We start from the raw sequence: 23,100 nt of genomic DNA on the forward strand, positions 1-23,100 counted from the left end.
ATTTATGGCCTAATTTCTGAAAGATTTGGGGTACTTCACAAGATTATTTTATATATAATATCTAAAACAAAATTACTTAAAGCAAAATTAATTAAAAGTTGCAAAGTAAGAGAGGCTGTTGCATATCTAGGCTTTTAAAACCTGAGTTTACCTCTGAATTTGGGGAAGCTAAGGCAGAAAAGGGAAATAGGTTTGCTTTGAGAGGCATAATGGTATAATAGAAAGAATGCAAGATTTATAGGCAAACTATTTCAGTGCCGGTTTTGTACCAATCCTTTCTCACTGCCACACACCTCTTTATACCTATTTCCTTATCTGTAAAATGGGAATAATTATATTTAATAACCACAAGATTTTATGTCAAATTACGTAATGTGGAAACATTTTGTAAACTCGAAACCACTGTTCATTATTATTGCTCTTATTGACTTAATTTTTTTTAAATACACAAATAACAAATTCATCTAGAGCATCTCTAGCACTGGATTCACATTAAAAAATGCGTTAGAAAACTGAAAAACAAACTAGACATGTCTTTAAGTAGGGTTTTGACAAAAATCTTATTCACATAGATGTTTTTATTATAAATCTTCGATAAAAGCTGAGGGAATTATACTGAATCATAATTTACTGAAGGCATTTCTGTGGAAAGGTGAAATAACATGTTCTAAGTACATTCCTTTCTGATGGTTTACTTAACACAGAAGAAGTTGGAAAGTTAGCTTAGTATCTATCAATCTGTCTCTTATAGTAAGTACCAGAAGCCTCTAGCCAACCTTTTGTAGGTGCTAGGTTGTAGTCAATTTGACATTTCGTTTTCTAGAGAGAACACCAAGCACCAAAACTCTGGAATATTGATTAAAAAGAAATCCCTATCTGATATCAAATATGAAATATTAACAGGGTTAATATTTCAATGGTGAAATTTAAATAACTAGACAACTTGCTCAGGAAAGCATTTCTTACCATGGGGTGGGCTACTTGCATGCTTAGAAACAAAAGCCTTAAATGACAGGAACAGGCAATCATAGGAGTTAATCAAAAAGCAGCCTGTAGAATACATGTTATTTGTTAGTACATAAAAAAAAGCTGTTTTGGGGCCGGCCCGGTGGCTCAGGCGGTTAGAGCTCCGTGCTCCTAACTCCGAAGGCTGCCGGTTCGATTCCCACATGGGCCAGCGGGCTCTCAACCACAAGGTTGCCAGTTCAATTTCTTGAGTCCCACAAGGGATGGTGGGCAGCGCTCCCTGCAATTAAGATTGAACATGGCACCTTGAGTTGAACTGCCGCTGAGCTCCCGGATGGCTCGGTTGGAGCACGTCCTCTCAACCACAAAGTTGCCGGTTCGACTCCTGCAAGGGATGGTGGGCTGCACCCCCTGCAACTAGCAATGGCAACTGGACCTGGAGCTGAGCTGCACCCTCCACAACTAAGACTGAAAGGACAACAACTTGAAGCTGAATGGCACCCTCCACAACTAGGATTGAAAGGACAACAACTTGACTTGAGGAAAGAAGAAAAAAAAAAAAAGTCCTGGAAGTTCACACTGTTCCCCAATAAAGTCCTGTTCCCCTTCCCCAATTAAAAAAAAAAAAAAAAAACTGTTTTGGAAAAAGGACTTCAGAGAGAAATTAGAATTAATTTCTAATCCCAGCTCTGCCACTAAATGAGTGAATGGATAAAACACTTAACCCATATGCACCTCCGTTTCCTCATCTGTAAAATGAAAGGATTTCAAATTAGGAAACATTAAGGTTTCTTCTGTCACTAAAATAGTATACTTCTGGGATTTAATTATTGTTGAACCAAATCAGAAACTTTATGAGAGACCATTAATAATACAGGGGAAACCTAACATAATGACATGATCATTTTGTATATGGTTTTTTAAAAAAAGATGTCTGTATCAAGTAAGCAACAGATCAAAATCCAGTTTGTAGCAAAGAAAACTGTAACTTGTCTGCAGAATTTGCTAATGAAAGTCTGTGTACATTTTTTGTTTTAAAGTGACCTGGTATCACTCAACATCAGGTAAAAACAATAGGGTGTGGTTTAGAAAATACACTTAACTATATGTAGAACTCAAATGAGAAACAGGAAAAAAACTTTTGTTGCAGTAAATTATTACATGAATTAACATGCAGCCATTCAGTCAAGGATGAGCAGAATTTTAGCACTTAATGAAATGAATATCAGCCTCAGTTGAAACTACAACATCCATTCCCAAACAAAATCACATCCTCCCAAACTCGGGAAGAAACAAAGCAAAACTACCAATTCCATACTGTTTATCCAGAGACCTAAAATTTCATAAGTTTTGGTCCAATAATTCTATTTTTACAGCTGTATACCAACGAAATAATCCTAAATACAGAAAAACTCCATGCCTAAGAATGTCTATCATAGGGTTATTTATTAAAAAAAGAAGAAATTGGGCACAATGTAAATTTAACCAAAAAAAAAAAAAAAAAGGAATGGTTAAGGACCACCATAGTATTTAATGGAATAAAATTTAGCCATTAAAAACAAAGACTATGTGGGAGCATTGAAAAGTATTTAAACTGAAGCCAAAAAACCCCAAAACCAAAAATACAGAGAATTGTACATACAATATGATTTCAGATAAATAAAACATATATATGTGGGGGGTAAAAAGACTGAAAGCAAATACATGTTAAACCATAGTTTTTATATGACTGGTGGGACTGTAGATAAACTTTTGTACTTTCCTGTTTTCCAAATTTTACTTAATGAATATACTTTATTTTTAATAATGATTAAATAACTGAGTATAAAAAATACACTATTTCATTAATCATCAAAACTTCCTCTATGGTAGAGCACAAGTCAAAGTTATTTAGCATGAAACAGATTATCATGGAAACATTGGAAATGCCCTGAAGTCAGATAGAAAAAGTCGAGAACCGTATGATTTCACTCATATGTGGGCTATAAAACTGAAAGCAACAAACAAGACAAACAAACAAAAACTCATGGACACAGACAACAGTTTAGCGGTTAACAGACAGTAAAGGGGGGAAGGTGTGGGAAAGAGAGAAAGAGGGCCAACTATATAAGTGATGGAAGGAGAACTGACTCTGGGTGGTGAACACACAAAGCAATACACAGATGATGTATTACAGAATTGTACACTTGAAACCTATATAATTTTACTAACCAATGTCACCCCAATAAATTTATAAATATTAGCTTTGTGCAAAAGTAACTGAGGTTTTTGCAATTTTTTTAACCTTTTAAACCGCAATTATTTTGCACCAACCTAATATATACATACATACATACATAAAAATAAATAGGATGGATTTTTAAAGAAAATCCTTCAAAGGAAAAGACTTTTTACTAAGTCCTGGTATCCTTGAGAAGTTAATTCTATGACTCCTACTTTTTTAAAATATAATTCCTAACGTAAGAAAGGTATTAAGTCCTGGATATATAACACTACAGAACATCAAGAATATGGCTGAAACAGACGATACCTCCTGGGTATGTGCACACAGGCCTTCCAGCAACAGTTATATCCAGATATTAGAAAAATAAAATAATTTGCCTAAGATCTCTACAGTTAATGAACAAGACCAAAAGCTAAATCCAGGTTTCTTGATGACCATTCTAGTTGTGTGAAAAATAGATTTTGGTATAGTAGCTTATAAGCCAAGAGTTGGAGCTTACGTTTTTTCTTTCATAAATACCAGTGCTTATATAAATGATTTTTTATTTTTAAATTAAAAGCTAAAACCCCCGAACTTGCCAGCACACACACAAGACCCAGGCAATATTAAATTATTCATTCTTCTTGCAACCTGTTTTTCCAGGTTTTTTATTTTATTTTATATACATCAAGGTTCACAAACACATGCAGACAGACCTGTTTCCCTTATTTGCCAGCCCCACACCTGTTTTCTTTGAAATGTGACTACTTAAAATATTATAATGCAACGTCTTCTCTTAGTTAAAAGAACTTTCAAGATATAACTTAAGGAATAACTTTAAAACAATAGCTTTTTAAGTAAGAGAAATGTCTCCAATTCTGCTGTTAGTTTAAGTACTAACCCTTGTCCCTAGTCTCTCTACCTTACCCATTTCAACTCTAAGTAATCTCCAAACTTGCAAAAATGTCCCCACTGTATTATTTTTCAAATAATATCACTTATCTTTAGTCTACATTTAAACATCTTCCAATTTCAGAATTCTATCATAAAATCTTTGTTGGGAGGTCGGGAGGTGTGAAAGAAAGAATAAAAAATAAAAAATGGATGAGGTTCTTATTAGTATCTCTTTGCAGCTTCGTAACATTTTATACAGGTCTTAGGAAACCATGATCTTTTCTATGAACCGTTACCTCAAGAGCCACTATTAAATATTCAGTAAAAGACCAAAATTAAGAAATATATGCTACATAAGACCTTTTAGAACAGGTAGTATTGTAAAATCAAATAGGTGGGATCACATATTATGCCCCACAGTTTGCAACTTTTCATTGTAGGAGCCTTCAGATGCTTCCAAATTTCAACTAACATCCTGTCCTTCTTTGCCTTTTTATGCTCATATATTATTTATCTTCACTGATTTGTAGGAACGTCAAATCAAAATTTTAAGAGTGAGATGAATACACAGTTCTTTTGTTTATATATATACAATGCATTTTAAACTTTTATGGGGTTTCACTGTTTTTAAATATTTAAATTAAAAACATTAAAGATATAGATATTCAATGATTTTTACTCTCTACCCAAACATAATTTTAATTATTTTTATTTGTTTACTTTCAGGAAACTGGAGATGGTGGTTCTCTCAGAATGCTTCACTTTGGTTTGGTGTAAAAAGAAATTTGTGTTTTACTTAAAAGAGACACCCACATTTTTCACATCTAAACTTTTTCATGGCCTGATACTGACTAAAATCTCCCTGTATGGATTAAAAAGAGGAAAGACAGTATGAATTAGTTAAGAGTTTTAAATTCAGAGTGTTTTCAAAGCAAAGTTTTATTAGTTTCAAAAACATGTAGCATTATGGCAAAGTGATCCTAAATAAAAGTCCTTAACTTATTTTCAATAATGTAAAATTTTGGAAGGTTCTTAATTGTTAAGATTCTTCAAAAGTAGAACACTTAAACTTGGTTCTTACAAGTATTTTATTTTAAACATTTCCTCTTGTGCTCTTTTTTACATTATTAATTTGCATTATGATTGAAGTATTAAGCAAATATTTCAGACCAGACCCATTGTTGGGAGACAATTTTCCAAGGATCTCTTGAATTACTGCTATGAGGTACTGATTCCCCCTTGGAGCAAGATACTATCTCCCTATGGAACAAAGGACAGGCATGCTTACTGCCCCGAATGAAAGATCAGAGTTCCCTAAGCTCAGAGTCCCTATCCTTTACACAGTCCACTGAGTGTGAAGATGTCATCTAGCCCTCTTTACATCACTCTTTACACCACCCACCTGGAAATGGGGCTCAGAGAATCAATGCCCACCCCCCTAAAAAAGTTGATTCTCTATGTACTATTACTGTGAGAAATAAACTACTTTATCTCTGACCCAGGAGTTTCATGTCTTATACCAGCACAAAACTGTAGTTTGGTAACTTGGCAGCTTGCAAGTAGGGTTAAAATCTCAGATCCTTTATAAAGTTCTTGACACCCATTCATTTGTAGATAGCATATATTTTATAATTGTATAATAAATGTCTATAATAATGAACATCTTTTTCAACCACTGTACATGAGGTAAATTATATATTTAACTCTTATGGCTAAAAGTTAATTAGATTGAAGGCTTTTATACTTCAGGTTTTTCTCCCTATTTCCTATTCATCTGTACCTCAACCAGAGGGTATGGCAAAGAAAGAAGATGAAACTCAAATTACATTTTTCAGTTTGCTATTGCTCTGGAAAAGTTTTACTAATGCATAGTATGTAAGTCATACTAAAAAGAGATGTAGAGTTACCAGCAAATTTTCATTTTACTATTGCCATCGTTCTTTATCACATTAATCAAAAGTTAACTAATTGATAAGGAAAAATTGTGATTACATCACAGAAATGGCAGTATGAGATGTACTTCTTGAAATCTCCCCTGGAATTTATAACAAGTTGAACAGCTATAATTCAACAAAGGACTCCCTGCTCAGCATACAGGCACACCTGAGAGACCCACAAATTGAAGGAAAAAATTGTATTGAGAAAGATGTTTTTTTTATCAAGATGGCAACATTTTCTCCAGATTTTCTAGTAAATAATCATTAACCAAAAATACAAACTGCATTTTTTTTGGGGGGGGAAGGGGAACAGAACTTTATTGGGGAACAGTGTGTACTTCCAGGACGTTTTTTTTTCCAAGTCAAGTTGTCCTTTAATCTTAGTTGTGGAGGGTGCCATTCAGCTTCAAGTTGTTGTCCTTTCGGTCTTAGTTGTGGAGGGCGCAGCTCAGCTCCAGGTCCAGTTGCCATTGCTAGTTGCAGGGGTCGCAGCCCACCATCCCTTGCGGGAGTTGAACTGGCAACCTTGTGGTTAAGAAGACGTGCTCCAACCAACTGAGGCATCCGGGAGCTCAGCGGCAGCTCAGCTCAAGGTGCCGTGTTCAATCTTAGTTGCAGGGGGCGCTCCCCACCATCCCTTGCGAGAGTTGAGGAATTGAACTGGCAACCTTGTGGTTGAGAGCCCACTGGCCCATGTGGTAATCGTACCGGCAGCCTTCGGAGTTAGGAGCATGGAGCTCCAACCGCCTGAGCCACTGGGCCGGCCCCACAAACTGCATTTCTTGATCTACCATACCCTTTTGTTTACTTGGCCACTGTCTTCTATAGCTAGGTGAGAGACTAGTAGAAAAGTTCAGTACTATTTCTAGGTCCTCCTATGTGAGAAGACCACAGTCTATGCTAAACAGTAAAAATTTAAATGAGATACCAAGATAAAATACAAACATAAATAAAACTATTTTGGTCTATATGATGAGGAGGAGGAGGAAAAGGAGAAGTTTGCCAGTTATCTAGGTGAAAACTAAACAAAACTTAGTTCTTAGGTAAATTGCCCATTTTTCCCACCTCACTTGCCTCTGGAAAAACTAACTCAAATATACAGAAAACCAAGTTTAAATAGTAGTAAAAATATATTATGCATGAGATCTTTGAAAATGCCCATGATATATAAATGTTGTGTTTTCCAAATGTTGTGAACCTGGGGGGAGGGGGTGTTTATTAATTAAATATTCCAATAAATTGATATTCCTGCTCTACTACAGATTGGAAGGATTATGAATGAGCTACTGCAGCTCCAAAGTGAGAATAGTGGCGTAGACGAGAACAGCTAGGTAGCATCTATGCTAGCACTAGCAGGTTTACAGTTTCTCCTTCAGGAATAGGTCCATAAGCTTTTGCAACTATTCTCCAAAATTCCCAGATCCCAAATAATTTCACAGTAACTCATAACAGCCATGACATTGTACCTGATTACTAGAATAAACTGTGTTTAGAATACCTGTATCTAAATGGTTTGGGTTCAGTACAGTAAGTCCTCTACCAAGGAGCTAGGGGTCCCAGCCCCACCCCCAGGCTCCCCAGCCCAGGATCTCAGTGCCAGGGAGAGAAGTCCCCATAACCTCTGGCTGTGAAAACCTACTCAGATAGTGGCTGAATGAGACACGGGGAAGCTACAGTCCCAGATGCTCCTCTAAAAGAGCCTGTGTGCGGACTTACTCACTGACAGACTCACTTGCTCTGAGCTCCAGCACTGGAGGCCTACACAAAGGCCTACACAAAGACACATCATAATTAAAATACCAAGGGTTAAACACAAAGAGAGAATCTTAAAAGCAGCAAGAGAAAAGCAGTTAGTGACCTACAAGGGGACTTCCATAAGACTGTCAGCTGATTATCAACAGAAACTCTGTAGGCAAAAGGGAATGGCAGGAAATATTCAAAGTGATGAAAAACAAGCACCTACAACCAAGATTACCCTGTAAAGCTATCAATTAGAATCAAATGATAGATAAAGAACTTTCCAGACAAGAAGAAGCTAAAGGAGTTCATCAACACCAAACCAGAATTACAAAAAATCTTAGAAGGACTTTTCAAGATGAAAAAAATAAAGATCAAAATTATGAATAATAGAATGGCAATAACTACATATCTATCAACAATTACTTTCAATGTAAATGGATCAAATGCTCCAATAAAAAGATAAGGTGGCTGAATAGATAAGAAAACAAGACCCTTACATATGCTGCCTACAAGAAACTCACTTCAGATCAAAAGACATACACATACTGAAAGTAAAGGGATGGAAAAAGATATTTCATTAAAATGGAAACGAAAAAAAAGCTGGGGTAGCAATACCTAAACCAGACAAAAATAGACTTTAAAACAAATGCTATAACAAGAGTCAAAAAAGAACCAAGTAATCCCACCTCTAGGTAATTATCTGAAGAAACCCAAACTCTACTTCAAGGTGACATGTGCATCCATGTGTTTATTGCAGCACTATTTACAATGGCCAACTAGTGGAGGCAGCCTGGGTGTCTGCCAATGGATGAATGGATAAAGAGTAGTACACATATACAATGGAATATTGCTCGGCCAGGGAAGGGAATGGATTCTTTATATCTGCAGCGACATGGTTGGACCTGGAGGGTATAGTGCTAAGGGGAGTGTCAGACAGAGAAAGATGCACTGTGATTTCACTTATATGTGGAATCTAACGAACAAAATAAACAAATGACACAGAAACAAACTCAAAGATACAGAAAACGTTTTGATGGCTGCCAGATTGGGGCCAGGGATGGATGAAAAAGGGGACGGGGTTAAGCAGTACAAATTGGTTGTTACAAAGTAGTCATGGGGATGTAGGATATAGCATAAGGAATATAGTCAGTAATATTGTAATAACTATGTATGGTATCATAAGGGTACTAGATTTATCATGGTGATAGATGGGAGGGCTTTGGGGGACAGGGTGAAAAAGGTGAAGGCCGTAAGAAGTACAAATTGGTAGTTACAAAATAGTCTTGGGGATGTAAAGTAAAGCATAGGGACTATAGTCAATGATATGGTAATAAGTATAAGTACCACGTGGGTACTAGGATAGTTAACAGGACCACTTCTTAAATTATATAAATGTCAAACCACTATGTTGTACACCTGAAATTAATATAAAATATTGAATTTCAACTGTAATTGAAAAATTACAAAAGGAAAAGGGTGAAGGGGAATAAGAGGTTCAAATTTCCAGGTATAAAACAAGTCATGGGGATGTAATGAACAGCATGGGGAATATAGTCAATGTTATTGTGATAGCATGGCACGATGTCTGATGGTTGCTGGACTTATCATGGTGATCATTTCTTTAGGTATATAAATTGAATAACATTTATGTGGTGTACACCTGAAACTAATATAGTATTGTATGTTAGCTCTATTTTAATAAAAATCTTTTAAAAATAAACATAAAATCATGCTGAGGTTGCTAAAATCTAAGTAGGAATAAATCTTTTATCCATGAAATTGTGAAGAAGGAAAAAGAAAATTTTGCTAGTTTTGCTGTCGCACCTCAAACTGTAAAAGTTACAGTATGTGATAAGTGCTTAGTTAAGATGAAAAAGGCATTAAATTTGTGAATGGAAGACATGAACAGAAAACATGTTCTAACTGATGGTAACATTGCGCCAGAAATCATAGAACCTGTATGAAGACTTCAGCAAGGGATCCCCTGCAACAAATAACACCGTGCCATTTATTGCAAGTAAGGATGGTTACAACTAAGTAAGATTCTGAAATAGGTTTAGACTAAAAAATATAAAAATTACTAGAGAGGCTGCATCTGCCTATAAAGAAGCTACTGCCACATTTCCAACAGTGTTGAAGAAGTTAATTAGGTACTATCCGTGGTTTCAGGCATGCACGGGGTCTTGGAACATATCCCTCATGGATAAGTGGAGACTACTGTATTTTAATAATCTAGAACTATAATCCTAGTTAAATAACCACCAATTTGCTTTTTTCAAAAGTCATGGAGTTTAAAATACAATTATTTTAAAATCCAGATTTTAATTTTACTCTGCTAACAATCTACTTCAATATTCTACTTCCATTCTCAACTTTTCAAAGAAAGCAGTATTCCTTTATTCTCTCATAAATATTCTAACACAAACTACAACTAAATATTTTTCATGAGTTATGTAAGTTTATTAAAATGTTTATTTTTAACTTTATTAAAACAATCTTATTTAGTCAGTATTTCTGCTCTATCACAACTATTTACATAAAATGATAGTTTTAAATTATTTTCATACAACCTCCTGTTAGAAAAAAAAGTATGCCTTATTTAAATTTCCTTTATATATTTCTTAACTATACATTAATTTCAAGCCATAATCACCATACTATAACAGCTATCTTCATTTTTCATGCTCCATTTCAACATTAACATATACTTGTATAATTTTTACCTATTTCATTCAAAAACACATTCACAAGCAAATGCAACAATGTTCTCCTAAGGATTAACTATTTTGTCTAAATGTGAAAAGTTTATCTGTACTTGTATGATGAGGAAATTAAGGTTTAAAGTAGGAAATTAAACTTTAAAATAATGTAAAAACTTTTATATAAAAATAAAAATATATATATGCTTACCGAGTTACTCCAATAAAGTTGGAAAAATCCAAACAATATTTAATGGCATTATTTCACCACATAAACCACCAGAGACACCTTTTCCATGAATCCTTATGAAAGTCTGAGAAAAATATGTTTCTCAGATTTATTTAAATTTGAAGAAGTATATATCAAACAGTCAAGAAGTGCAGCATTGATCCTACATAAAGTAACTTATCCATTGAGCTTTTTTAGCTGAATTGCAGCCATATTTCTGTGAGTTCAAGTGATCTCTATATGAGGGATTAATTTGACACAAGACAGTGGCGTTTAATCCTTCAATATATCACAATCTATTCTGCATGCTAAGAGGATTTCAAATTTTAAAATTAACAGGAAGCAATGCAATAAATGTACATAGAACAAGAATGACTTTCCTAAAATATTAGGTTTTAATGTCTATGTAATAACATGAACAGACTTTTTAATGTTAAAAATGTCCAAAAATATCTGTGTAACATGAACTTCTTTATTTATAAATGTCAAGTGTCATATTTAATTTTTTTTCATATTTGTTACTAGGTAGAATTAACACCTTCATTTGATGACACTTTATATAAAGTAAAAAATTAAATCTTAAATAGAGATTCATTTTGAGGGCGTTCTATCTAGAAGTCAGTATGTTCTCATTTTGTGATCATTTAATGAAGCTGCCACTGTCAACAGAGATGTGCTCACATAATTCATGAGTGAAAGTCACTGTCAGACTAAAAAGATCACTTGCTTTACTCTAATTATCACATTATACATAAAAAAATAAAATTAATCATGATGTATACCAGAGATGCCAATAATTTCTTCTTTGAAAACCTGCCCTGCTTATTACCCTGGAAGGGACAGATCCCTTGTGCCATTTGATCCTGTCCCTTCACTCCCAACCCAACCTCCAGAACACAACTGACTGAAGCAATTTATTACTTTCTCCTGGGGATTTGGAATTAGAACATGGATACTTAATTGTGGGAAGAAGAACCAGAAGACATGTAGACTGTAGGTCTTAGACTATCATTTTGAGATGGTCATGATAAGGCCAGTCACAAATGAATATGTGGGCAAGACTGTCAGTCTCCTGAATTAGAAGAGAGAAGCAAACGTGCAGAGAAATGTCAACAAGCCAGCTGGTTCCAGAGAGCTGTTTCTTCCAGGCCACCTGCAAACAAATGAAAAGAAATGCCCTTTCATAGTATCAACTCTCCCCACACTTTTACTTGAAACTTTTTGAATGGCTTCCTGGTTTTACAACCAAACATTATTTGATATGAAAATGATTCACAAAACATTTCATACACAGTTTTACAAAATAATTGAGGACTTCCCAAAGCATGATACAATGAAGAAACAAATTCTTTCAATTTCCTTTACAATATCTGAGAACTGCTGATTTTTCAAATGTGAGAAGCATGAGAGAAATGGCACCATTAAATAGATATTGTCGTCTATCCCTCAGCAGTTATCAGTAAGGCACTCAAACGGAAACTTCTTCATCCCAGAAGACACTTTTTATTCTTAGTCTTACTGGATGTTAATGTCAAGATTTAATTTGAGGACCTATCTCTGCCACTTTAGTGCAATTTTATTTTTTAAATCAATCTTATTTTGCTCTCTTATCATTTGAACATACAATAGTCCCCACTTATCTGCCATTTCACTTTCCAGTTTCAGTTACCTGCAGTCAATCTTAGTCCAAAAATATTAAATGTAAAATTCCAGAAATAAACAATTCATAAGTTTTAAACTGCACACGGTTCTGAGTAGTGGGATGTATCTTGCGCCATTCCACTGCAACCCACCTAGAATGTGAACCATCCCTTCGTCTAGTGTTTCCATGCTGTATACGCTGTCAGCCTGTTAGTCACTTAGTAACCAGCTCGGTTATCAGATCAACTGTCGTGGTATCCCAGTGCTTGTGTTCAAGTAATCCTTATTTTACTTAATAATGGCCCCAAAACACAAGATTAGTGATGTCAGCAATTCAGATACGCCAAAAAGAAGTAATAAAGTGCTTCCTTTAAGTAAAGAGGTGAGTACAGTACAATAAGATATTTTGAAAGAGACCACATTCACATAACTTTTATTACAGTATATTGTTATAATGGTTCTATTTTATTAGTTATTGTTGTTAATCTCTTTCTGTGTCTAATTTATAAATTAAATTTTATCATAGGTATGTATGTAAAAAACAGTATATACAGGGTTTTGGTACTATCTGTGGTTTCAGGCATTCACTAAGGGTCTTGGAACATATCCCCCACAAATAAGGAGGTACTACTGTATTTTTTTTTTATCACTTACTGAAAGGAATGTTAAAATTTTCATCTAGAAGTGAATTTCCCCATTTCTCCTTTCACTTCTACCAGTTTTTGCATCATCCATTTTAAAGCTCTATTGTTAGGTGCATAGCTATTTAGTACTGATGAGTCTTCTTGGCCCTTTATCGTTATGTAATACCCCTGGTAATTTTCCTTGCTCTGAAGTCTACTTTGATATTAATATGGCTACTCCCAATATTTTATTAGTGTTTGCATGATATATCTTTTTCTATCCCGTTAACATGCCTATATCATTACATTTAAAGTGGGTTTCTTAAGGAGAGTATAATAGTCTTTTTTTTAATTATGATTGAATCTGACAATTGCTGTCTTTGTTGTAGTTAGACCATTTTAACTGGTGTATTTAGACCATTTATATTTAATATAAATATTGATGTGTTTAGGTTTAAGACTACCATTTTATTATTTTCTGTTTGTCCCTCTATTTTCGTTCCTGTTTCCCCTTTCTTGCATTCTTCTGGATTATTTGAGTTTTTTTTTTTTTTAGCATTTCACTTTATTGTGTTTTTTATTACATCTCTGTATATTTCTTCATTATATCATTGTATATTTTTTTAGTGGTTGCTCTAGGGATTACATTAAACTTAACTTTTCATAGTCTTCTTAGAATCACTATTTTAACAATACAAGTGGAATGTAGAAACATTAACATCATATAGATCCCTTTACCCTCACCCTTTTTGTCGTAATTATATATTATATCAACATACACTGAAACCCCATTTGATAGTGTTTTCTTTTTAATTCCAACTGTTGAACATAGACCGTGTTTCCCCAAAAATAAAACGTAGCCAGACCATCAGCTCTAATGCGTCTTTTGGAGCAAAAGTTAACATAAAACCAGTTCTATAAGATCAGGTCTTATATTAAGTTTTGCTCCAAAAGATGCATTAGAGCTGATGGTCTGGCTAGGTCTTATTTTCGGGGAAACACGGTAATCAAAGTTACAGTAGTTCAAAAGTTCTCATCCCCTTATTAGAAACCAGTTATCTTTATTGGGGTAGCTTTAAAACCATGAATACACCTAGTTGTTTGTAATCCACACTTTACATCCTATGGGTGTGAGATATATCACAATTTGAGAATGAATTTTTGGATCATCTATAATTCCAACTATCATATATCTGAATCCTGGCATTACAGCTAATTATCCTGCCAAAAATAATGATGCAAAAACTGGCAGAGGTACTGATTTGTCTGTCAAGAAATCTTTTAAAAATAATATAACATTTTAAATTTCCTAGTCAGCACTTAAAACTTTCAAATGTTTCTAAGCAGAATATATTCCTTAACATGGACTATAATTTAGTAACAGCAAATGGCTAATTTTTATTATGCCTTCACAACTGGTAAGCCAAGAAAAATATAAGAATACATTTAATAGTCTAAAAAGATATTAAAATTCACATAAAAGATGTATTTTATTTAGTAAATTTTAAATTTAAAATAATTTGTTTTGATAATGCACATATTGTAATAGTTATACAAATTGCTTGCTTTGCCTAAGATCACCAATCTGAAAAAAATATCTGCAGATTATAGGGGCCTGTAACAATTTGCAACAAATTAAACACTTTGACTTTGGTCATGCTTTGAGACTGTCTGAAGTAACTCCATAGCCGAGAATTTATGCTTCAAAAAAATAAGCTTTCAGATAAAAATCACAGCTCATTTGCTCTGAACAAAGTATTTTATCCAGCTCTTCTTCAGCCATTTGTACAACAGAATTGATCCTTCTCATGCAGCACTGATTTGATCATCTCATATTCCACAGATAAGTAGGGAACCCTCAATTACAAAATGCTTTTTTTAATAGTAATATTAAAGACAGTCAAATTTTGGAATAGTTAAATGTTATCCATAATCCTGCTACCCTAAAAACAGGTAGCTTTCCCTTTTTAAGTATCCAATCACTTTATATACAAGGCCATTTATATGAAAAGCAGGTACCTTAAGAGGAAGATTTTTTTTTTTAATACATTGAGCTATGTAGCCAAAGGGAAGAAGTAACATTCAAATAAATGTAAGTCAGAGAATTGGTTCAGCACATCTTCGATGGAAAGATAAAAATATGGTGAAATTCCAGAATGACTCGCTTTAGCAACGATTTAATTATATTTTGAAACAAATCATGAGCTGCAATGTTAACAGTTTTAACAATATTCGACTTCATCAAAAATCTTTCAGATAATTTTCAAATGAAATGATACGCTGTCTCCCTATCATTGGTTTTGCTTTAAAATAATCTTGAGAAAGGGGCAGTAAGCAAGGAGCAATATCGCCGAAATAAGGCGAGCCATGTGTTAACTGTAGAAGTTGGATGATAGGTACATAAGGGTTCACTATATTTTTCCATTTTAGTTTATTTCCAAAATTTTTCAAAATGAAAAAAGTGATTACCAAAAAAATGTAAGTGTATCCAAGATGAATCAGAAAAAAATCAGGCTTATGTTTCATATATGTTAATTCAAGAATCACCACCTTGAAGTTACTCTCAAAAAAGGACTGACTATATTATCACTCAGATATCTACTATTTACCAGGGTCACTGTCCAATGATAATACCCTGAAGGACTCTTCAAACTATTTGCTGCATATGTCATAAAACCTCTGTAGAAATGAGGAAGAGACTATTCATTCAATCATTCACTCAACAAATACTTATTAAGCACTTGTTATGTCAGCCCTCTTCTAGGCACAGGGGGTGCATCAGTAAATAAAACAGACAGAAATCTCTATGGAGTTTACATTCTAATGTGGAGAGGACAGATAATAAATATAATTATGTAATATTTTGGAAGGTGGTAAGTTCTATGCAAAAAAAAAACAGCAAGGTAAGAGATTATCAAGGTGGGGGTATGGCAATTTTAAATAGGGTGATCAGGGTCTGCTTCATTGAAAAGATAACATTTGAGCAAAGATTTGGAGTAGAAAAGAACATGAGGCCTCTGGATATCTAGACATGTTCTAGAATACAGAACAGCCAATGCATTGGACCTGAAACAAAGGTATGCCTGATATATTTAAAAAAAAAAAAAAAACAGCATGATTCCCATAGTGGCTGGAGTATAATGATCAGGAAGAAAAGTAGTAGAAGGGAGGTTAGAGAGACAACAGGGGAAAGAGGTATGGATAGGAATTAAGTAAAGCTTTGTTGGCCGCTGTAAAAACTAGCTTTACCATGAATGAAACAGAATGCCAAATGAAGGATTTTGAGTGAAGAAGTACATGATTAGTCCTTTTCTGACCCGCTTTGACTCTGGGGTTCTACTCCAGCAGTGACCCAAATGATTGCTTTCTTATTATCACCCATGGTCTGATAGTCAACTCCCTGTCACATGGTGACTGTCGTAAACGGTCTCCAACTCATGTTTATTATTCTTAGAAAAGATCTTCACCCCTTAAAGTCCCCTACTTAGGGATGGGATGCACAGTGTCACCTCTAAAAGATGACCTACCCAGTTAGAAAATTTTGTTTCTTCTTTTAACAAGTAGAAATAATTTGCAGTAAGATCGCTTTGTAGATTATGGAAAATGGCAAACTAATTGGTTTGGTATCAGATTAACCATGATTTAAAATCTAGGCTCAACAACTTAATAGCTGAAGATCTTGGACAACTTATTTAACTTCTCTTAGTCTCAATTCTTATAATTTGTAAAAGGAAAATAAAAATATATAAACTTATAGGAGGATTAAGTAAATTAAAAGAATCTATCCCAGTGCCTAGACCATAATGAGCGTTTAATAAATGTTAGACCCATTGCTTTGCAGCCCTAAGAGTACTTCCCATGTTGCCCTGCATACCTGAGAACTCAATCCTCATTGCCCAAGAGCAGGCAAAAAAAAAAAAGTCTCACTAGCTTAAGTGAGAATGATTTACTGTTTACACAGTAATACACATAAACAGTTGAGGCTGCTGTGTAGCAGCACTTTAATAAGGTATCTCCGCTCCGGGCTCCCAGCCTTCTGCTGAGAACCATTCCTAGGATTAGAACTACTGTTCCCAGGGGAAAGTGCGGTCCCCCCGCACTCCTCCCGTGGGTCCCCTGGTATGCTACTAGGTCTGTATATTCTATTAAAATGAATCCCCTTTATAAATTACATTTGATAGGCATTCAACCAATACTATAAACAGAAAGAAAAAAGTTACCTACATATTAAAGAGACTACATATATATATATATATATATATATATATATATATATATATATATATATTAAATGCAATGCTTTCATTTTGAAGAGAGAGCTTTGAGATTAAGTTTCCCAAGATAGATAGCTTTCTAGACATAGGATCAACATGGTTGATATAAACATATATGTCTTTCATTAAAATTCTCAAAAAATAAACAATTTCTTTTTTTAAAAGAGACATTTGTTGGAATTTTCCTACAGGGGAAGAAAAAAATCCAAAATTTTCCCCTTCTTATTTGGAAGTGAATACTTATGTATCAATATTGAAAGACATATTCCAAAATCATTTGACTATATTTTAGTTGCCAGCCCTTGGATTTTATAGATATGCAGGAATTTTTATAGTAACTAGCATTTGCTTCTTATTCCTCCTTACTTTGTACCTTAGTTAACCTGGGAGAAAATAGGCAGATTGCATGACAACTGAATGTTCATGTACTTACCTTTATAAGTGATAAATGATACCTTTCATCTTCCCTTCTTTTCTCTTTGAAATTTATTCTTCAAATTTTATACGTAGCAACTAAGTATCAGTAGTCTGCCGTTCACTTGGTAAATTGGCAAATTAAGCAAAATCCTCCTGGCTCTCCTTAAAGTGGAGGAATTTGTTGCTGAGGGGAGGCAAAGGCTGCTAAAAAGGGCAATGTTCACTATAAATTCCCAGGTGCCTCTGTGTAACCATAAACTGTACACTCTGACTGACCACTTGCCCCTTTCGTCCAGGGGAAGGGACAGAAATTACTGCCTTGGTATGGAAGACGGGGTTCTGGGTCATCTGGCCTGATGGGACATCATGCCTGGGCTTCATCTCCAGGGTTGGTCCTAACCAGACTCGGGGTTTTAGAAGATCCACCTGGACATCTTCCTATTATTCACATTGTTTCCTTTTGGACTCCTCTGCTGATTTCCCTTAAGAAAGCAAAGATGCCCCAACCTTTTTATGATGACAGAAGGAGTGAGCCATTTAATTAAATGTGCTTGTATTTTCCTTTCTGGCTGGAGCATCTCCCCTTAACACGGGTGATGATCCCCGACAAAAGCATTTAGGATAATTTAATCTCATGCTCTGCTTTGCAGATCCTGGAGTAGCAGGTCCTGTGTCATTAACATTTAGTGGACCTGCCTACTTTGCATCCGAAGAGAGACAAGCTCTTACTTTCCTGAACCCAGAAGAAAGGAGCCTGGGACCAATAACATGAAGTGTTCACATTACTGGTTTACCTGCATGTGGTCCAGACGAACTTCAAGGACTTTTTTCATCATATTATTGGGTTATGTCACTCATGGTCAAAGTTTGACAGTAGCAAAGGGGTTTTCTCCACTTAGAAAAAGAAAAGGAAGTTTTGCTATACTTGTGTCATTAAGAAATATGATTTCTAGTTTGGAGACTGATGCTTTAAAAATAAAAGCACTTTTGGATATATTTATTGTTTTTATCTGCAGCTGCTTATTGACAAACATTCCAAATAATTCAGTGAGGGGAATGACACACTACTTTTCTCGGATAAATTCACCAGGCTGATGCTTCTGGTACAGGGCACAGAGTTGCCATAGTCACTGATTCTTTTTCATTTTCTTCCAGCAAATTTGTATTTGACTATGGAAACCTACTCTTTGCTTTGGTGTCAAAGTTCTCCATAAAGTCAGCCACCTTTTCCCTCAGAGATTAACAGTGTAAAAACATTTCTCCGTACCAAGGTAAGTAAGGTCTTATCAGCAGTATATGGAAAAATAGCTTTTATTTTTTTCATCACGTTCAGTCCAGTTAGAAAAGAAACCAATCACTGTTAACTGGGATCATCGGAAGTATTTGTTGACTATCCTTTCTCAACTCTCTGGAATGACTGATGTGCTGTTAAATATACCAATAGAAGGGCTGGCGTATATTCCAGCTAGTGGAGGTGGGGGCATTTTAGACGGAGAGCTAGAGTGGACCCAAGTCTTTTTTGTTATCCAATCATGTTGCTTCTCTCTGTTACTGATTAAAGTTGAGGTGTTCCAGATATTGGGATAAAGACTGGAATATTATTTCTTTTATCATATTCATTATTTTCTCTAGTACTTTGGTATTACCACAGATTTCCTGCCAGCTAAGCAGTTTGAAATCAGTAATTCTGCCTACTATGTGTGATAATACATCGCTCCTTTGCAAACATCCGCAATAAATTTCTGGGCTTCACTCAGGCAAGAAGTAACAGTTTCTACATATTCTGTACTTTAGTGCATGCATTTCATTCTCTTTGACTTTTTCACCTGATCTTCAACTTTATTTCAGATTCCTTCAAAAATTTTAACTTTTCTTTGTTCATGTTGGTATCTTTTTAGAGATATATTCATATGTTTTACATTGAGTTCCCTCTGCCCCAATTTGCATATAATCTCTTTATGAATTTTTTTTCACTATTAACAAAAGGAAAATTTTTAACAATACACACCAGTTTGGTCAACACAGGAGACCTGGTGTTGACCTATTTCACCAATTTTGGCCACTCTATCTTCCTGCCACCTAAAGGTTGATTTATCAAAATCAATTGTATTTTTCATAATTTTTTCTTAAATTTTCCTAAGTTTATTAAATTTTACCATCCAGGATTGAGTTGCTCCATAATATTCTCGTGGAATAGAAGTGCTCACATGTGGCAAGGCATATGCAACTCTAAAAATTCTCTAGGTAAACCAGGACTGCCTACATCCCACTATAAATACAGCATATCACAATCACTCATGTTTTTATCTTTAAAGTGCAACCCACAGACTCTAATATGCCTAAAGGGGCTATATTTTTTAAAAACCCAATTCAGCAATTTCACAAGGACTTCACAATGGAACGGTTTAGGAAAACACATTAGAGCCTATGAAGTCATGCAGTTCAGGGGGAAAAAAAAAACAATTTTGCTTTGACCGTAGAATACCTTCTCCCTTGTGGGTATTTTATTAACATGTCAAAAACCAGTTTATCACAAAACATAGTTTGAGGAATGCTGATTTCATTCGAAAATTAAAATCATTTTCAACATTATTTTCAATGGGGCAATATCCCCTAGGAAAAAGGAATTTTTAAAATTTGGTGGAAATTTTAAAAATTTTTAAATGTTTTTCGAAATTTGTGGGAGCATTTTGGTTATAATTATTTGGATGTGTGAGATGCAACTGATATTTAGTGGGCAAGAAGCAAGTGAGCACATGTAGAGCAGTTCCATAGAACAAAGAATTGTGTCACAATTTCCAAACTCCTGATAGTCATATAAAGGAAAAACTTATTTATAATTATATGAGCCTAGAATCTAACTCCATATTATATATAAACACAATGCATTCTTGCATGGTATTGATTTGGGATTAATTTTTCAGGAATGCAAAATTTGGAACGTTTTTAAGAGTAGTTCACCATTTCAGAAAATCACACTACTAAAATAAGCACTACTTATTATATTTTAAACATATTACAACACACCTCTATCAGTTTACATATATAGCTGTCTATTTCACAGTGATTTTGTTACACGTGCAAGCATCTGACTACTTCCTCAGGATTTCCAGTGTCGTCATGCTTGAGTATATATATTGAGTATATATTAGAAATATCTCATATTTCATTATGTCAGTTTCCTTCATTGCTTCTTATTATGGTTTCAAACATTATATCGTCCTTTTAAATTAGATTTATAAACAGGTTATCCTGTCTATAAATTTTATTTCAGGATAATAAAGTGGATGTTACAAAGCATTTATTTTCAAAAGGAGGGTGTTCAGTCTGATGAGATTGAGAACCATTGATCTATAAGCTTTGGTTCCCTAAAGATGAGCATTTGAATTAGGAATAACCTATGATTGACCAAAAATATGATTGAACTAAACCACAAAATGGTGTGGTTAAGGTAAATATTGGGAAATATGGTATGTTTAAAATATAATAATTAATCAATAAGCCTTTATTATGTGTCTAGCACTTGATTACACTGAAGCACAAAGAGGTATAACACAGGCCTGTCTGTCTTCATGGAACTTATGGGCTTGTGAAGGAAGCAAAGCCCCAGGCAAAACAATTAAAGAACTAAATGCCAGTTACCTTCTAAACATTTGTGAAAGAAATGTTCATAATTAGGCAATTGTCTTAGGAGGCTGGGGTGGTCAGGAAAGGCTTAGGATAAGGCGGCTCTTCTGTTGTACATTTCAGAATTAACTGGACAGCATCATCAAGGTGTGCTTACCATGAAAGAGGAGACCAACTTAACTGTCAAGGGAAAAGGGAGAGGAGTAAAGTCAGAACCTGGAAGGATCAGTGAGAATAGTGGAACTAAATGATGAAAAGCCTTCAAAGGCACAGGATCCTGAATTTAAAGTAACAGATAAAATGAAGCCCCTACAGATTCCTAGAGAGAGTAATAAAAATTAAGACTGATAGTAATATATAGGAGAGACAGACTTATGAAAAGACAGGCACATACTCGTAAAATGACCTCAGGAAGTTGAGAAAGGGAGTGTGACATACAAAGATGGATTAAGTTTTAGATTTGATGAAATTGAGATGATCAGTTTGAACAGCTTTAAAAGTCAACATAGAGGTTACAGCTGAATCTCTCATCACCAGAATGAATGAGCTCACAGAGATAATGATTATAGAAGGTTAGAAGTAGAAGATATGGCCTTGGGCAACACCCACAGATCAGTGGACCAAAAGAGGAACCAGCACAGCAGCCAAGACAAGATAAATACTACTTTACATACAAATGCTAAAACTATGGAAAGCTTTATTCTTGCCAGGTAGATGATAGAAACAAACAATATAAGCATTATTTTTTTAAGATTTTAAGAAAGGTTCTAGATCAAAGAGTCATGATAGTTTACTAATATAACATAAATCCCTAAACTTTTAGGGTGATATCAAAGATTATAGCCCTGTATATAAGTAGCATATGCGTATACATCCTTCCACGAAAAAAGCTTTTCTAAAAGAAATACTAACAAAAAATGAATTGTCATATGTGAGTCAGAGATGTATGCTATTATCAACTTTCAGAAAATAACCGTAAGCAGAAATGGGTTATAAACTCATCATCAATCATCACAGAAAGTTGCATCACTGTCAGGATAACTGACTCAATGTAACAGACAAAATGGTTGCCTAACGGGCAGTCCAGCTTAGAGCACTGATTTAGTTATATGCAATAACAGAGGTAATATCAGCAGAGATCTCTACATTCTTCATAAATGATCCTTTATTATCTATGATCATCTGTAATCTAAAACTATTTACATTAAATTTCTCAACCTTATGAACCCACCTCTAGATTGTTTTAGCAGTCAATTCTTTCTAGAAATTAATATGCCATCATGACTAACATTCCTAAGATCAAACGCTAACTACACTTGTAATCTAGGAATGTGAAGCGCTCTATAAATAGGATAACCTATGTCCCAGTTTGCTTGGAGCAGTCAGTTCACACCAGCTTTCCAGGAAGGATCATTAGTAGCACCCTCCTTCACTCTTAAAGTGGAGGTAATAAATTACATGTACCCCATATCAATGAAGCCAAGCACACAAGAAACTTTTATAAATTACACTTATTTTTCACTTTATGTTTATTCCTAATTTATAAAAATACCTGTCATAGTCTATGAACATCAATTATAATTTCTAATAACTTATACAGTACTGCTCATTTGGTCAAGATCTAGCCCTGAGAGAGCTAAGGCCTGCCTACTAGTGGTGGTGGTGGGGGGGCAGATTCTTGGATGTCCCTGACTGCACCTCAGTTTCAACAAAACACCTTATCAAGCCTGCTCTCCCATACCTACCTATCAGTTTTGTCCCAACTCTTCCCATACCTTTTTCCACTTTTGTTTTTGTTTATTAGGGTGACAATTGTTAGTAAAGTTACACAGGTTTCAAGTGTACAATTC

The 23,100-nt window shown here is 34.7% G+C and overlaps 1 protein-coding gene across 5 annotated transcripts in view; it reads left to right on the forward strand.

Annotated features, from left to right (window-relative positions):
* The window catches only part of WDPCP (WD repeat containing planar cell polarity effector), a 316,746-nt gene extending 297,873 nt beyond the window's left edge, over positions 1-18,873 (forward strand). For 2 of the 5 annotated variants that reach the window (XM_033124688.1, XM_033124693.1), the window contains one exon: positions 4,790-6,291. In XM_033124688.1, the coding sequence (XP_032980579.1) occupies positions 4,790-4,840 (51 nt within the window). In that variant the 3' untranslated portion in view covers positions 4,841-6,291. Of the gene's footprint in view, positions 1-4,789; positions 6,292-18,273; positions 18,526-18,778 lie in introns of those variants that run through there. The other 3 variants (XM_033124690.1, XM_033124694.1, XM_033124691.1) reach the window with 3 other exon arrangements.
* The last annotated feature ends 4,227 nt before the right edge of the window (positions 18,874-23,100 follow it).

The sequence above is a fragment of the Rhinolophus ferrumequinum genome, chromosome 13, assembly GCF_004115265.2.
Source record: "Rhinolophus ferrumequinum isolate MPI-CBG mRhiFer1 chromosome 13, mRhiFer1_v1.p, whole genome shotgun sequence".
NCBI classification, from domain to species: Eukaryota; Metazoa; Chordata; class Mammalia; order Chiroptera; family Rhinolophidae; genus Rhinolophus; species Rhinolophus ferrumequinum.